General features: G+C 49.6%; 1 protein-coding gene across 1 annotated transcript in view; it reads left to right on the forward strand.

Moving 5' to 3' along the window:
• Nucleotides 1–16,893, forward strand: part of CABIN1 (calcineurin binding protein 1) — a 206,852-nt gene that overhangs the window by 37,616 nt on the left and 152,343 nt on the right. The window contains exons 4-10 of the mRNA XM_023740550.1: nucleotides 5,246–5,359; nucleotides 6,065–6,199; nucleotides 7,166–7,346; nucleotides 10,641–10,770; nucleotides 12,197–12,346; nucleotides 13,915–14,201; nucleotides 15,222–15,390. Of these exons, the coding sequence (XP_023596318.1) occupies nucleotides 5,246–5,359; nucleotides 6,065–6,199; nucleotides 7,166–7,346; nucleotides 10,641–10,770; nucleotides 12,197–12,346; nucleotides 13,915–14,201; nucleotides 15,222–15,390 (1,166 nt within the window). The remainder of the gene's footprint in view (nucleotides 1–5,245; nucleotides 5,360–6,064; nucleotides 6,200–7,165; nucleotides 7,347–10,640; nucleotides 10,771–12,196; nucleotides 12,347–13,914; nucleotides 14,202–15,221; nucleotides 15,391–16,893) is intronic.

A 16,893-nucleotide genomic window follows, 5' to 3' on the forward strand; every position in this document is an offset into this window, starting at 1 on the left:
ATCCATACTGAAGGCTGTGGTCTTTGATCTTCATCAGTAAGTGCTTCAAGTCCTCTTCACTTTCAGCAAGCAAGGTTGTGTCATCTGCATATTGCAGGTTGTTAACGAGTCTTCCTCCAGTCCTGATGCCCCATTTTTCATATAGTCCAGCTTCTTGGATTATGTACTCAGTATACAAATTAAATAGGTATGGTGAAACGATACAACCCTGTCGCACGCCTTTCCTGACTTTAAACTACGTGGTATCCCCTTGTTGTGTCTGAACAACTGCCTCTTGATTTATGTACAGGTTCTTCATGAGCACAATTAAGCGTCCTGGAATTCCCATTCTTCGTAACGTTATTCACAAGTTGTTATGATCCAAAGAGTCAAATGCCTTTGCATAGTCAGTAAAACACAGGTAAACGTCTTTCTGGTATTCACTGCTTTCAGCCAAGATCCATCTGACATCAGCAATGATAACCCTGTTCTACGTCCTCTTCTGAGTTTGGCCTGAATTTCTGGCAGTTCCCTGTCGATATACTGCCGCAACTGCTTTTGAATGATCTTTAGCAAAATTTTACTTGCATGTGATACTAATGATATTGTTCGATAATTTCCACATTCATTTGGGTCACCTTTTTTGGGAATAGGCATAAATATGGATCTCTTCCAGTCAGTTGGCCAGGTAACTGTCTTCCAAATTTCCTGGCATAGATGAGTGAGTACTTCCAGCGCTGCATCCATTTGTTGAAACATCTCAGTTGATACTCCATCAATTCCTGGAGCCTTGTTTTTCACCAGTGCCTTCAGTGCAGCTTGGACTTCTTCCTTCATTACCATCGGTTCTTGATCATATGCTACCTCTTGAAATGGTTGAACTTGACCGATTCTTTGTGGCATAATGACTCTGTATATTCATTCCATCTTCTTTTGATGCCACATTTACATTAGTTATGTTGTATAGTCATCACCCTCAATGATGCCAGGTTTCCCTTTACCATCAACAGATTTACTATTTCCCAAACAATGGCTCCTGTCTCCCTCTTCCTCCCACCCCTTGTAACCACCAGTAGACTTTGGTCTCTGTGCACTTGTCTGTTCATGTCATTTTATGTAAGTGAAATCAAACAATATTTCTTCTTTTGTTATTGACTTTTTTCATTCAACATAATGTCTTTGAGGTTCATCCATGTTGTTGCATGTATCAGAATGCAGTTGTCTTTCTGGCTGTGTAGTATTCCATCGTATGTATGTACCACATTTTGATTATCCATTCATCCATTGATGGGCATTTAGATTGTTTCCACTTTTTGGCTATTGTGGATAGTGCTCCAGTGAACATTGGTGTACATATGTCTGGTTGTATTGCTGACTTCAGATCATTTAGGTATGTACCTAGGAGTAGAATTGTGGGGTCATACGGTAGTTCTGTTTTTAGAATTTTGAGGAGCCACCATACTGTTTTCCACAATGGCTGTACCATTTTGCGTTCCCACCAGGGATGGGTAAGGTTTCCAATTTCCCCACATCCTTACCAACATTAGTTATTTTTCATTTACTTATCTTAGTCATACTAGTGGGAGTGAGGTGGTATCTTATTATGGTTTTGATTTGCGTCTTTTTGATGGCTAAAGACATTGAGCATCTTTTCATGCCTTTGTTGGCCATTTGGATATCCTCCTTGGTGAAATGCCTATCTCATTTTTGATTGGATTATTTGTTTTTTTGTTAAGTTATAGAAGTTTTATATATATTTTGGATATTAGACCCTTATTGGATATATGGTTCCTGAAAATGTTGTCTCAACCTGTAGGTTGTCTTTTCACTTTTTTGATACAGCCCTTTGATGAACAGAAATCTTTAATCTTTATGAGGTCCCATTTATCTATTTTGTCTTTTGCTGTTCGTGATTTTGTTATTATATTGGGTAATTGATCCTTGAAAGCTAGGCCCGACATCCGCTCTCCTGTATTTTCTTCTAAGAATTTTATGGTATAGTTTTCACATTTAGGTCCTTAAAGCATTTTGAATTGTTTTTTCTATATGGTGTGACGCGTGGATCCTGCTTCATTCTTCTGCATGTGGAAATTCAATTTTCCAGCACCATTTATTGAAGATTCTTCCTTTCCCATTGAATGGTCTTAACACCCTTGTCAAAAATCAGTTGACCATAGCTGCATGGATTTATATCCAGACTCTCAATTCTATCTTGTTGGTCTTTGTGTCTGTTATTATACCAGCACCAGGCTGTTTTGATTACTGTAGCTATATAGAATGTTTTGACATCTGGAAGTACTTTGTTCTTCTTGTTCAGAATTGTTTTAGCTATTTGAGGCCTATAAAAATGGCGTGGGGGCGGAGTCTGATCTCCTCTCTCTTCATGAGAGAGAAGGAGAATCAAGATCAACAGCCTGAGGCTGATTCCTGTAAGGTGGAGCTCAGAGATGCCTCCTCTCTCCACTCTCCACCGTTTTTACCAATTCTGACACCAGCTGTCCCTTCTGCGGCACTCTCTACTTCTCTGTTGGGTTCGATGATTCATTGCAATGTTTACACAGAACTCACAGATGATACTCGTGATTATGGGTTTTATTAGGGAAGTAACAGTTCAGGCTTAGGTGTACTCAGGATACAGTTCTTCCATCAAGTAAGTCTTAGCCCAAAGGCACTTAGCTTTCTTGCTTTGTAGGCCAGGAAACCAACTGTGCGGTCTCCTGCTGGTCTCTCCTGCTACTGCTTCTCACCATCTTCGGGGTTATAGCTAGCTCTCTGTCTCTTGGTCTCCTGGTTCTAGGAGCTTCTCAGTGCAGGGATCTCAGGTCCAAAAGATGTGCTGGCTTTTCCTCCTTAGTGGTGGTGGGACCCTCTCTTTCCCACCCCTGGGGTGACTCATTTCAAGCCTAGCAGGATGACAAACTGACCCAGTCCTCTTGGTGGGCCACAATTACCCCATTTGCACAGTCCCACGCAGACACTTGGGTGGAAGTTACAAGCCCATGGCAAGAAAGGCCACACAAAAGTGGTCCATCACACCACAGGGCCTCTTAACTTTCCGTATAAGATTGAGGATTGGTTTTTTCCATTTCTGTAAAGAAGGCTGTTGGGATTTTGATTGAGATTGCATTGAATTTATAGAGCGTTTTTGGTAATATTAAGTCTTCTAATCCATGAAAATAGAGTTTATTTAGGTCTTCTTTAATCTGTTTCAGCAGAGTTTTATAATTTTTATTGTATAAGTCTTTCACATTGCTGGTTAAATTCATTCCTAGGTATTTTATTCTCTTAGATGCTATTGTAAATGGACTCGTTTCCCTAATTTCCCTTTCATATTTCTCATTGCTGATGTATAGAAACCCAACTGATTTTTGTACGCAACTTTGTATCCTGCAACTTTACTGAATTCCTCTATTAGCTTTAGAAGCTTTCTTGTGGATTCTTTGGGGTTTTCTATCTATAGGGCTATGTTGTCCGTGAATAGAAATAATTTTACTTCTTTTCTGATTTGGGTACCTTTTATTTCTTTTTCTTTTCTTATTGCTCTGACTAGGACTTCCAATCCAGTATTGAATAGAGTGGTGAGAGTGGACACCCTTGTCTTGTTCCCAATTTCAAGGGAAAAGCTCTCAATCTTTCTCCGTTGAGTACAATGTTGGCTATTGGTTTTTCATGACTGCTCTTAATTTTATTGATTAACTTCGTTTTTATTCCTATCTTGTTGAGAATTTTTATCAAGAACTGATGTTGGATTTTATCAAATGCCTTTTCTGCATTAGTAGAGATGATCATGTCATTTATTTCCTTTGTTCTGTTAATGTGGTGTATTACATCAATTGATTTTCTAATGCTGAATCATCCTTGCATTCCTGGGATAAATCCCACTTGGCACAATGTATAATTTTTTTTTTTAGTATGCTATTGGATTCTGTTGGCTAGTATTTTGTTGAGAATTTTTGCATCTGTACTCATAAGGGATACTGGTCTGTTGTTCTCTTTTCTTTGGTGTCTTTGTCTTTGGTATCAAGGTAATGCTGGCTTCATAGAAAGAATTAAGGAGTATTCCTTCCTCCTCTACTTTTTGGAAGAGTTTGAAGAAGATTGATATTAATTCTTCTCTAAATATTTGGTAGAATTCTCCAGTGAAGGATGGAGCCTTATTTTAATTGCATTTGGTATGTCTGCTTAATGGGATTTTAGGGGAAAATCCCATTTTGGAAGGTGACCATCTCTCCATCCCATGTTAACCTGCTTCACTTGGGAGGCAGTCACAACTGAAGAGAAATTACACTGATTCTGTGAGGGTATGTGAGGGCCAGTTCAGCCCTGGGCCCTTTCCCCCAGCTAGGGCCACCCTGATGCAGCCCGTTCTTTGTGCAGGCCTTGGGAATTAGCACACCTGGGAGCAGTAGAATATCAGCAGTAGCTGTGCTTCGAGGTTCCAAGTGTGTTGCCCTCATTTCAGTGTGATGAAGCCCTTGAGGGGAGCTGCCTTGCCAGTGGGGGGCCCACTTAGTGCAGTGGGCAACCAAGCCAAGCCCCAGCTCTCTAGATTCTTGGTCTTTCCACTCTACCACGAGGCCTGACAGCTCTTCCATTTCGGCCTTCCTTCCTCCCACCTCTCCATCTCTCCCACTGACCTACTCAGGTGTAACAAGGCCTTGTTCCCTGTCATTTCTTATCCTGGAATAAGCAATACCTCCTCCTCTGCGGGAGAAACCAAGATAGCTCCAAAGTCCTCTCATTAGTCTACTGGTCAGCTGTCCTTGATCTACAGTGGTGTTAGTGGGGGTTGGCCTGCCCAGTGCCTCTTCCCCATCAGAGGGGGCTCTTACCCCCGGGCAGTGATCCAGCTCAGACAGAGAGGTGGGTAGAAAGCAGTGGAAACCTCCCACGCACTCACCACTCTCTGGGTCAGTCTGGCATGATGTGGCTATCTTTCTGGCTTCCCCCAGGATGCACCCTCTAGACTCTTACCTGGCAGTGCCATGACTCCATGCCTTGGGTCCCTGTGTCCCTTGTCACTTAGACTCAGCTGCCTGTGTGTCATGTGTCTTTGGCCTGTGTCTTCTTGGGGGGCTCATGAGGGTCACACTTAAGTTCACGCAGCAATGAGCTTGTGGGAGGTTGGGGTATTAGGATTTTTCCACTACAGAAGGTACAGCTGACACTTAACATGGCCATGACTCCAGCTCCCCAACACATATTTTTGGCTTAAAAATGACAAACGTTTGTATTGTGTGAACACATTTCCTATCTTGGTTTGCAGGAAGCAGAGGCCTTTACCTTGTACCACCAGGCCCTGGATCTACAGAAACATGACCGGTTTGAGGAGTCGGCCAAAGCCTACCACGAGCTTTTGGAGGCACGTCTGCTGCGGGAGGTGAGGTACTGGCAGCTGCCTGTGCATGTGCAGGTGGCTTATGGGCCCTGGGGCCTTGTTGACTGGATAACCTTGAACACATTATTTCACATCTCTGTCCTCAGTTTCTTCACCTGTAATAGAGTATCCGCCTTCTCACAGGGTTGTTGTGAGAATTGAGTGAGTAATGCAGTAAAGCATGTGGAACAGTTCTTGGCAGATAGTGAGTGCTCAGTAAGTGGCAGCTGTCATTATTATTTAACCTTCACAAACACTCAGCCATGTGGGTGCGAGGTGTTGTTCCCATTTACAGATGTGGAAACTGAGGCTTAGTGGCTTAGTGAGGTGCTTATGGCTCAAAGCCACGCTACTAGCAAAGCATGAGGGCCAGGATTGGAGCCCACGGTTTTCTGACACCTAGTGATCCTGTTGGCAGCACATCTTGGCAGATGCCATTTGAGTGACAGCCCATGAGCTCAGGGAGTCTGTCAGCACGCTGTGGACTTTTGAACATATCCGAGAGAGAGTTGGGGGAAAGCCAGCTTAAAGCTGGAAGGGTCCTCCTCAAGCATCCGGGGCAGCACCTTCACTTTCCCATGGAGGTGGCACTGGCCTGGACCGAGGGCCTACAGCAGAGGTGACCCAAAGCTTGGTGTCCTGCTGACCATCCGTGGAGGCTTCAGGGCCTCAGTGTCACTTCTGCTCCTCTGTCTGCTGTGTTCACAGGCGGTCTCATCAGGTGATGAGAAAGAGGGGTTAAAGCACCCTGGGCTGATGTTGAAGTACTCCACATACAAAAACCTGGCCCAGCTGGCAGCCCAGCGAGAGGACCTGGCAACTGCCATGGAGTTCTACCTGGAGGTATGGTTCAGCAGTGCTCATGTCCCTAGGTGCTTTTGAAAGCTCTAGCTGAAGGGATTGAGGTATGGTCTTGTCAGCCAAAAAGAAGAATTTATAGCAGCGTATCAGCATGTGGTACCTCCGAGGCCCTGGCCGGTATATGGTCACAGCATGTGCAGAGAGATGGTGGAGGGGAGGGTGGGGCGGCTTGTATGCAGAGGCCTGCTTGTCAATTCTTCTGTCTCTCAGTGGACTCAGGCTTGTGAGCTAGTTATTTCATCTTTTTGTGCTTCCAGGTCTACACTGATAGAGCGGGAATAATAAGAGAGTTGCTGTGAAAACTGAATGAGTTGGTACACATGAAAGTGCCTAGAACAGAGCCTGACACTTGGCCCAGTACACATTCTGGTCATGGAAGTGTTGTCATTGTTTCGATTATTGCCATCACTGTCTCTCTGGGCACCTCTCAGGTGCCAGACACCTTGCCGATGGCTTTCCATGCATACTCTGATCCTCATGCAGTCTCCAAGAAAGGTGTCTTTAGCCTCATTTTAGGGATGAGGAAACTGAGACTCAGGATCATGCTGCCAAGACATGCCTGAGCTAGGCTATGAACCTAGGCCCTTCTCTAAAGCACACAGTCTTTCTAGAATCCAACAAGACTCCCACATTTTCTTTTAATTCTACCATTTCCACTTTTCCTACCAATTGTGTAAGGAATACAGATGTTCAAATTGACAGAATATATCAAGAAAATGTTCTGAATGTAATAAATAGGTCCACATCACTTTCTCTTTGCCATTTCTCTGGGTCTGGGGAGCACGTCTGACTCTAGGAAAGATGAGGAGACCCTGCCTGGCAGTGGTAAGACAGCCAGACTGCTTTGGGCCATTCCTCTGGGCGCCGTGAGTGGCTAGGCCAGCACCGTGCCCTCCCCCTCAGGCTGCCTACCCAGTGGGGATCTTACCTGGGTATGCGCTCTCACAGGCAGTGATGCTGGACTCCACTGATGTCAACCTCTGGTATAAAATCGGGCACGTGGCCCTGAGGCTCATCCGCATCCCCCTGGCTCGCCACGCTTTTGAGGAAGGGCTGCGGTGCAACCCCGACCACTGGCCATGCCTGGACAACCTCATCACTGTCCTGTACACCCTCAGTGATTACACAAGTGAGTCTAGCTTTGATGGTATCTTCCGTGTGTCCATGTTTTGGGGACAGTGAGGGAGGGATGTAGCTTGGGTAAGTGTGAAGCCCCAGTTAGCACTGAGGGCTTTCTGCCGGTCCTTGAGGGGTACGGGTGATGGGGACAGAGGTATGTCTGCATCCATACTTTATTCTGTCTTGTCTCTCTCACTTCCTTGAGATTTTTCAAGTGCTTGGTAGTGACAAGTAGCATGTTCTCCGAGTGGCTTCCCATTGTTCATCTCATTCCATCCCGTGTTGTCCTGGACCAGACCCTGTTCTGTACCTTGCCAACAGACAGCCTTGCGGTGCAGCTGGAAGTCTTCTGGAGTAGGGTGCTCACTGCCTCCAGAGGCGCCCGCTCCTCTGCAGTACTGCAGAGCTGTTGGAAAAGACTCTACCAGATGGAGCCCAGGCTGCCTTCCCGTTGCTTCCATTCCCGGACCCTGCCCTCTGCCCACAGAGAACACGTCCGCCCCAGGATGGGTTGATCTTGAGACAGACCCTGATGAGGTGCTGTAGTCTTGGGAGTCTGCTGCTGTCTGAGGCCAGCACAGAGGATGGACCCCCAGGAGTGCCCTGAGCACTGTGAGCTGACCAGGTGTGCTGCAGGATGGTGAGGTCTTGTGTGGAGGGGTGCTCTACCAGGCCGAGCCCAATATTCTGTGCAGGACAGATATGCTTACAAGCATGTTTGCTTTCACTCTGAAGATTTAAGCCTGGAAGGCTGACTCAAAGAGGTCTTTTCCTCTAAAGACAAGTGTACCAGGTGGAGCATTGAGAAGCACTAGGCCCTGCTGCTCACCCATCCCCACCACCAGTTCTTTCCTCCAGAACCGTTTTGAAGATTTTCTAATTGAGGTAAAACATACACACAGCAGAGTGCTCACATCTGACCTCCACAGGTCCTTCACTTTGTAGATATGAAAACATACCAAGGTCTAGAACATTTACAGCACTTCAGAAGGCAAGCTGCCTTACCCCCCCCTGAGGGGACCCCAGTTTCTCCCTTTGTGAGTAGAGATGAACTTTGCCTGTTGTTGCCCTTCCTCTAGGTGGCGTCACACAGCGTGCGCTCTCCGTATGGTCTGTTGTGTGACTGCACACGATTCGACTGTCTGCGGACGGACTTGTTGGCGATGTCTGAGTTTGGCTCCTATGCACAAGCTGCTGTGAGCATTCCTGCGGGTGTCTTTTGGTGGACATGTGTACTGGTTTTGTTGGCTGCCCAGTGTTCACTCCCACCAGCAGAACAGTCCCAGTGGGCCGCCATTTTGTTTCCTTCTGGAATGTTCTTCTGTGGTTTGGGTGCCACCTTGAGGTAGAGGATCTTCAGCATATAGCTTTCTTCCCCTGGCCACCTGGTTTAGTTCTTTGTACCCATCTCTCATGGCAGAAGTTGTGCTTGGTAAACTTAATGTCCTATGGGAAAAATGGAGTTGGGGACTGAGCAGACGCATGTATTCCATGAGAGCCCTGCTCAATTTTACACTCATTGAAACCAGAAAGTGAAAGCAGTGTGCTGAATTGACGCCCAGTGGCATTTTATGCATTTTGTTAAGGGAACATGGATACTGCTGGGTTGTGCCTGCCAACTGTCTCCCACTCCCTGGACACTTCTGGGCATCCTCTTTCCTGGAGTGTGGGTGTAGTGCAGCCAGCATGCTGAGCTTTACTGCAGTGAATGCGCCTGCTGAGAGCCAGGTCTTCCAGGTGCTCAGGGCTGCCGGGTTTTCTCCCTGGAGGAGGGTGGTGGCCACCCTTCTGATCCCACCATGGTGTGTCTGAGGCAGGATCCTTGGTATCATCTCTCTGTCGGGTAGTTTCCAGCTTACTGGGCTGTGCTGGGGTTTTTCAGATGCCTCATGGGCTGCATACCTGGTCCCTGCTGAGCACTTTGACCTGACCAGGTGGGTCTCCCTGCACCGCATTCCTGCAGCACCCCTGAGGGCAGCACGAGCCTCTCCTTGCTCCACTTTCCCACACGGCACTCCAGAGGGTAATTCCTGTTTCTCTCTCAACCTCCGGTGCTGCTCTGGCTCTCTTCCCTGTCTTGTTCCTGACCTCTGGGATGCTGCAAAGTGAGCAGACCTGAGCATGGTCAAGGGAGGAGAGGTGTGCATGGCCTTTCTGCATCATTCATTTGTAGATGAAGTACAAACATGCTGGCAAGGAGAGACAGTTATGACTGACTCCAAGGCTGCACTCTGCAGCGCTGGCCCTACCAGTTCATACCTTTCTGCATCATTCACATGCAAACAGAAGCAGTGCAGGGCATAGTAGCAGCCCCATGCCTGGGTGAGCAGGGCTGGGTGCCCTGCTGCATTGTGCCATTGGCCTTCCGTGCTCACGGTTGAGGCCCAGTGGCGATGAGTCTGGTGGGGACCTCAGCAGTCACATGTGTCGAGCCATTTCCCACTGTGGGTGCCAATGGCTTTATAATTAACGTAACAGCTCTGCTCAGGAGTCCACACCATCCCACTCTTCTCTGAAGTAAGCAGCACTGTGTATTGGTTTGCCTGTTACTGTCTCCACTATCGCAGGAGCCGGAGTTGGGACAAATTCGAGAGCATTGGTTTTACAAGGCTGTTCATTGTATTGACATGAATGATGTATGTGTTTTAAATTTAAAGCAGTGACTTTTTTGTAAGGATAGTTTAAAAAAAAAAAAACACAAGTAGGAAAATTAGAAAATATAGGTAAACAAAAAGAAGATAAAGCAGCTTTATACATACAGAGGAACAACCCCTGTGGCCTTGTCCTTGCCTCTTTCCCAGGCCGGCGTGGCCATCTTGCTGGTCAGGAAGCATGCTCCTCGGCACCTGTGCAGGGGCCACGTGCAGCCCTGTGTCTGGGTTGGCCAACTCCACTCCACCAGGCCTCATGGTGGAGTGCTAAAGTGGTTGCCAAATTTCTTGAAATCTGTTTTCTTATTAGCCAGTTGTCACTGTGGACTCTATAGGTTTTATGCAGCATTTTCTAGAAGTGAGATTGTGGGGTCAAGGATCTGTGTGTGATCCCTGTGGTGCTCCAGAAGGGCCATGCACATCTCTCCTCCCTCATCCACGTTCAGCTTTGCTCATTTTGCAGCACCGCATCTACTCAGGACGTTATTATTTTCAGAAATTGTTCCCAGTTGAACTGGCTAAGTGGTGTCACATTCCTGTTTATTGTGCATTTCTTGGATCCCAGCATGGAAACACTTTCCTGGTATGAACTGGTAGGGCCAGCGCTGCAGAGTGCAGCCTTGGAGTCAGTCATAACTGTCTCTCCTTGCCAGCATGTTTGTACTTCATCTACAAAGCTTTGGAGAAGGATTGCCAGTACAGCAAGGGGCTGGTTCTCAAGGAGAAGATCTTCGAGGAGCAACCTTGTCTCCGGAAGGACTCGCTCCGCATGTTCCTCAGATGGTAAGTAAATCCTACCTGTCCCTGCTGCTGAGTGGCTGGTGAATATCAGGGGCGATGTGCACCTCTCCGGATCTGCTAGTGGACTCTGTGTGCTGGACTTCGCCTCCTGCTACATCCCTCATCCAGTGAGCTTGCTCTGACTCTGTTTGCCACTGTGCTAGGGGCCCCGTCTTCTCCGTGTTCCAAAGGCTGTCTGTTGCCTGCCTTCCTCACTGCCACCTTCTGCTCTGCGTGCCAGGCCTCCTCTGGTGCCTGCTGCCCAGCCTGCCTCCCCCTAGCTCGCCGCTCTCCTTCCTGGGTCCTGCTCCAGTGCTGCCTGACCTCAGTGCCCCAGACACAACTCTGACCATGTGCCACCTCTGCCTGCCTCCAGGACAAAGTCTACCCAGAAGCATTGCCCAGAGGGCCTTTGCAGCCTGACCCTCCCAGCCTTCCCCTCAGGCCTGACTCTACCTTCCCCCCTTCCCACCCATTCTGCTCTCCCTGCTGTCCCCACACACTCTGCCTTCCTGCCCCTCCCCACTCCCTACTCATCCCTGCTCTGCTCTTCTGGCCTTTTTCACTCCCACCATTCCTTTCCCTCCTAGGCTTCTTTGTAAGGGCTACACCAGGCCTCTGATAGGTTCCGGGCCTGACTTGCACTGTGCGCTCACCTGGGATGTTGTCTTCCTGTCTCTCTGCCCGTCCTACCATTGCTCCTCCTAGCTCAGGGTCACCTTTGCAGCTCTCCTTGCTCTGGCGGCCTGCCTCCACCCCTCAGCAAACCAGCCCTTTCTGCCCCTGGGACTCCCCGTTGTTGGGGGTTCTGTGATTATTTATCTCAGTATCCATCACTTCCGAGACCATGCCTCTTGTTCACATCTGTCCTGAGGGAACATACCTTCCAAGGGGTGGTAGTTGACAAACACATAAAGACACGTCCATGAGTGAGTGCTCTGGTGTGGCCCTTCGGGAGGTGTTTGAATGGGCTGGGCAGGAGGGTAGGTATGGCCAGGCTACTTCTGGCAGAGGCGTGTCTGGGAGGGCACCTTCTGTCTTTTGGGGATGCCAGAGTTTGGTGAGCTTGGCTTGTCTGATGACTTCTTGGTGGGATGGGTAGTATGGGGAAGTTGAATTATTTCTAAATCCTCTAAATTGAGAGCTTGATTTTATTTTGCTGTGATTCTGCGGACACATCTGAAAACCCTCTCTCTGCTCGCTTTTGAGTTGTAGGAGGAACAGAGGGTAGCAGTCATGTCTAGGGCATGTGGGCATTAGGAATGCTGGTTGCTGCCCTTGGGGGGGCAGACTGAAGTGGTTATTTTATTTGTAGGAATAATCAGTACAGATTAAAGGGTATTAATGGAAATGCATCCCTGTCTATGAAATGTCAGCCTTGGCTCTAGTGTGTAATGTAGTAATTCCTCCCTGTGCCTCATGCTTCTAGTGACATGTCAATCCACAACGCATCAGTGAATGCAGCTGAAGCGCAGACCATCATGGACGAGGTTCTGGGACTGCGGAGTAGGAGGCAGGCGCTGACCGTGCGGGAGAAGGCACCGGACCTGAAGCTGGTGCAGCCCATCCCCTTCTTCACGTAGGTCCTGGGTCTAAGGAAGGCCCCACACAGGCCTGACCCTAGGCTGGGGACGTGAGGGGAAGGAGGCTGGCTGGACACCAGTCAGATAGCCAGGGGAGCACCTGTACTTGTTTACCATTACAGCACAGGTCAGTGTCCTCTGACCTGTGGGAGCCCCTCTCTTGTGTTGCCGTTCTTGACCTGAGTCACCTGCTGCCAAATTCCTGTCAGCACCTCTCAGCCTGCCCTCCCCACTGGACAGAGGAAGCCCAGGGTCAGAGCAGTTAGGTGGTGAGTGGGGAGCTGGGTCAGTCCCAGACCTTGACTTCCCTGACTCTTGAGCCCATGCTCCCACTCTGGGACATGCAGGGCACCGTGGAAGATGGGCCTCAGCGTTGGCCTTGTGAATCCCACAGCATGAGCATTACCCCTTCTGGGAAGGGCACATGGCAGTGGAGGCCGACTGGAGCTAGAACATTCAGCCTCTCCTTGAGCTCTGGCACTCGGCTTCTTGAATCTTTGAATTCGTGTGGCAGCTGGGTTCCATTTTCCCCTCTTCTCTCCCTCAGAGCCGTTGTCACACAGTGGTCCACAGCTCCCGCCAGCATCACACAGACCTGGGTCCAGTCCTAGCCCTCCTGCTGTTCTTAGCTGGGTGCCCTGGGGAGAGTGCTATCCTTTGCTTGTCAGGCTGTCATGATAGTTAAGTAGCAGTGGTGCGGCTGGGGCAGAGCAGCATGCAGTGCACACTCGGGAGGGCTGACTTACACAAATGCTGTTCTAGTGGTAAGTTCTTGCAGGTTATAAGTTGGGAATATTGCTCACAACCTCACTCTAAGGCTGGGCAGGGAGGCAAGGCTGCTTGAGGACTCTTAGCAGGGCCTTTCCTTCACTTTGTCAGCTGGATCAGTGTCCCCATCCTGTCTGAACCTGGGCTCCCAACTGCAGTGGCTGGGGGTTTGGATGGGCCAAGCGCCTCCCTGTTAACGTAAAGGAGGTAGAAGTGTGAAGAAAGCAATAGGTGTTGTGGTGACATGGGCTGTAAGATTCCATTACAGTTGCCCTCTGGGTGCATGGCCAGGCCAGATGGGAGTATGAGGGAGTTAGGTTAGACTGAAGGAAGCGGTGCTTAGTCGTTAAGCTTAGGGTGGGGTTATTAAAGGAGAGTGTAATGAGATTCTCTCTCTCAGATCAAAATCACTCCCTATTCTAGAGGTTGGCACATGTTTCCTGTGAGGGCCAGGCAGTAAGTGCTTCAGGCTTTGTGGGCCACATTTGCTCTTTGCTGTTTATTCTTAGCTCCCGGGCCATGCGGAACAGACTGTGGGCCACAGCTTGCCACTCTGGTCTTCTCAGTGCCCACTCGGCATGAGCAGAACGCTGTGCCGGTTCAGTGCCCGTGCTCCAGCTCGGACCCTCAGCTTGTTAGACCCGAGAGTTGTTGATGACACCACGACCAAACCTTGACACACTCCCCAGCCCCATGAAGGTGGCCACAGTGGGAGGAGCTCTACTGCCTTCCCACTAGGCAAGTTAGTTCTGTGTTCTTGGTTGCGCATGACCAGTTGCACGGCCTCTCTCTGTAGCTGGAAGTGCCTCGGCGAGAGCCTGCTGGCCATGTACAGCCACCTCACTTCCTGCGAGCCCCCGCAGCCCAGCCTTGGGAAGAGGATAGACCTGTCTGACTACCAGGACCCCGCCCCCCAGCTGGCCTCCTCCTCCGTGGTGCCGCCCATCAGTGTGATCCAGCCGAGCCCCGTCAGCATACCCCCAGCCGGGGCTGTAGCGGAGCCGGTGCTTGCCTATGCCTCTGTGGCTGCTGCCAGCTTCCCATGCCACAGCCACAGCCTGTTGGAGACAAGCCTGCCCATGGGTGAGCAGTCTTCTGGCATCGGTGTGGGGGGCCTGTGTGTAGCCCAGCAGGACAAGAGTGGAGGTGCCCAGCCCCTCCGGGGAGATGGGCCCACTGATGCTCACAGCCTCTCAGCCTACACACAGGGCTGCTGTGCCTAAGGGGCTGCCTCAGCAGTGAGGCCCCTGGAGCAAGGGCTCAGGGCTCAGGGCTCAGGGGTGTAGTCTCTCTTTCACTGTCAGTACCCTAGGCCCTAATGAGAGTCTGCTGATGAGTCCCAGCATAACCATTACTCGGACCACTCTGCAGTGTGAGCGGGCAGGCTCTACCTTGCTGGCCCTGCTCTGGTGTTTCTGCAGCGTGTTCATAGCCCAGGGCTGCAGGACGTGGGCATTCTAGAATGCCAGCAGGTGCTCTCCATGTGCTTGCTTGAAGGAGGAGTGGGGTTTTTCAAAATTCCCTTTGAGTTCTTTGGCCTTGAAAAACATCAGTAAAGTTACTGCCTTATGTGGTGGTGTATTTTTGTACAGGTTTGTTAATTTTTTAAAGTTATTATTGGAGTTATAAAAAAATTTAGGCAAAAGATCCCAAGCCTAATTTTGTGATTTCTATGTCACTGGAAAAAGGGATGTCTAGCAGTTAAGGAGGTTTCTGAGTTAACATGTAGGTTGTGTCTAACTTTTTTTTGTAATCCTCCAGGACATTTCTCTGCTCTCTCTCTAGTTGACACCATTCTCTGACTCACGTCCTATCACTGGGTGCTCAGGGGTCCCATCCCCAGGTACCTGGACTGCGGTCCCAGGGGCCCTCACAGCTGGCCAGTGGGAGGGTGAGGTTGACTCTGAGACCCCATGTTTTCAGCCGTGGGCTGCAAAGTGCTGTTGCGCTTGAGCTCGTGGGTCTGAGAGTTGGAGACGGTGTGAGAGTGAGGTGTCACTCAGGGAGCTCACTTGAATGTCAAGGAGAGGTCAATGCTGGCATTATAAACAAGGGGGCCGAGGCCCCTGCCCCCTGTAAGATGTCACTTTGCCCTCTGTGAAGGTGATGCTTCTGGGGGAGATAGGTCCAAGAAGGGGGTGAAGCGGAAGAAGATCACAGAGGAGAGTGGCGAGACGGCAAAACGGCGCTCGGCCCGTGTCCGCAACACCAAGTGCAAGAAGGAGGAGAAGGTGGACTTCCAGGAGCTCCTGGTGAAGTTCTTGCCGTCTAGGTATGTGCACCTGTTTCTGGTGTGCAGAGACATGCAACAAACTGGCCTCCAGCCCATCCAAGGCCCACCCACAGTCACCCCACTCATCCCCTTGCCACCCTCTCTGAGGGGCACCTCCTTGGCTTTCTCATTGCATATGTGCAAACACCAAAGCACAGCCTCACTGGGTCAGGCTTCAGAGGTTCTCAGCTCTCCCTGCCTCTGAGCCACCTGAAGGCGGGAACCAGGACTTGCTCATCTTTGGGAGGGCCAGGTCTTCCTAGGCTCTCAGAAGATGGATGGATCATGGCTCATGTTCCTGGCACTTGTGGACACTATAGGGATTGCGGGGTGTGGGGGGCTGCTCCTTCTGGGATGCAGACCTGAGGAAACCCAACAGGAGAGCCATACTGCTGCTCTCAGGCTGCCTGCTGCCTGACTTTCCTTGGGTGTTTGTTCTGAGGAGGTGGAGGAGGAACTTGTGAATCCCTCCCTGTTTCACAGGTTCATGATGATCCTCAGAGCTGCCTCAGGAGGAGGAGAAGGGGCCAGGCTACTCGGAGCTGGGCAGGGTCTGGACCCAATGTTCCTGATAGAAATTTCTAGCCAGCCCTCCTACTTCTTGTCCTTGCCATCTCTACTCCCTCAGAAGCTCCAGGGCCCTTGTTTCTTGAGCCTTCCCAGGGTCATGGTGCCAGTGGCGGGCTTCCTGTTGCTCCCCTCCAGCCCTTGTGAGTGGAGGAAGCAGTTCCATTTCCACTGGCCCATCATCTTTCTGTCTTCTGAAGTTGGTGGGCACCGTTCTTGTCTGTGGGACATCCTTTCCTCTCCCCTATGTCATTGTCGATTTGTGCTTATTATTTCCTCATAGCTACCACAGTGGAGTTTGGAAGGTGACCATGTGTGCTCAGTGTGCCATCTTCACATGTAAGGCTTAGCCGTGGTCTTCTCACATCGTTCTGTCCTATGAGAGTTTATTTTAGTGGTGACGACATCCAGGCACAGGAGGAAGAGCCAGAGCTCTGGGTAGATTGTAAATTCTGTCTACAGAAAGATTCCTAATTTCCCTGTTGTTACCTTTCTTTCTGTGGTGAAGGTGAAATGCTTAGAAGTCAAGGTTGTTCTAGGTAACTATTTGATGAAGGACCCAGAGTGAGGATGAAATGCCTTCTGACAAGTTTTTCCTGAGCAAGGTGCTTCCCTCAGGAGAGACATAGGCGTGGGCTTCGGTTGCTGATGCCAAAAGGACTGAATGACCCATCTTCCTTGGTAGCCCTGCCGTCCCAACCCAAGGCCTTGTCTCCCAGCCCCTTTTCTACTTTCTTCTTTATCTGTATTTTGCTCATTGGTTTCCTGTGTGGCTTTACCATCTGCTGCGAGTGGTCAGGCAAGAGCAGCACAGAGCCTGTCCGAAGCAGTCCCCTGGGAGTGTGTGTGGAATAGGGAATGAGTACATTGAGACTGCCCTGAGTGTGAGCTGTCAAGACCGGGCACAGGGTCCTGGCCTCCACAGTCTCAGGCTGG

This window comes from Trichechus manatus, unplaced genomic scaffold (genome assembly GCF_000243295.1).
Source record: "Trichechus manatus latirostris isolate Lorelei unplaced genomic scaffold, TriManLat1.0 scaffold00157, whole genome shotgun sequence".
NCBI lineage: Eukaryota > Metazoa > Chordata > Mammalia > Sirenia > Trichechidae > Trichechus > Trichechus manatus.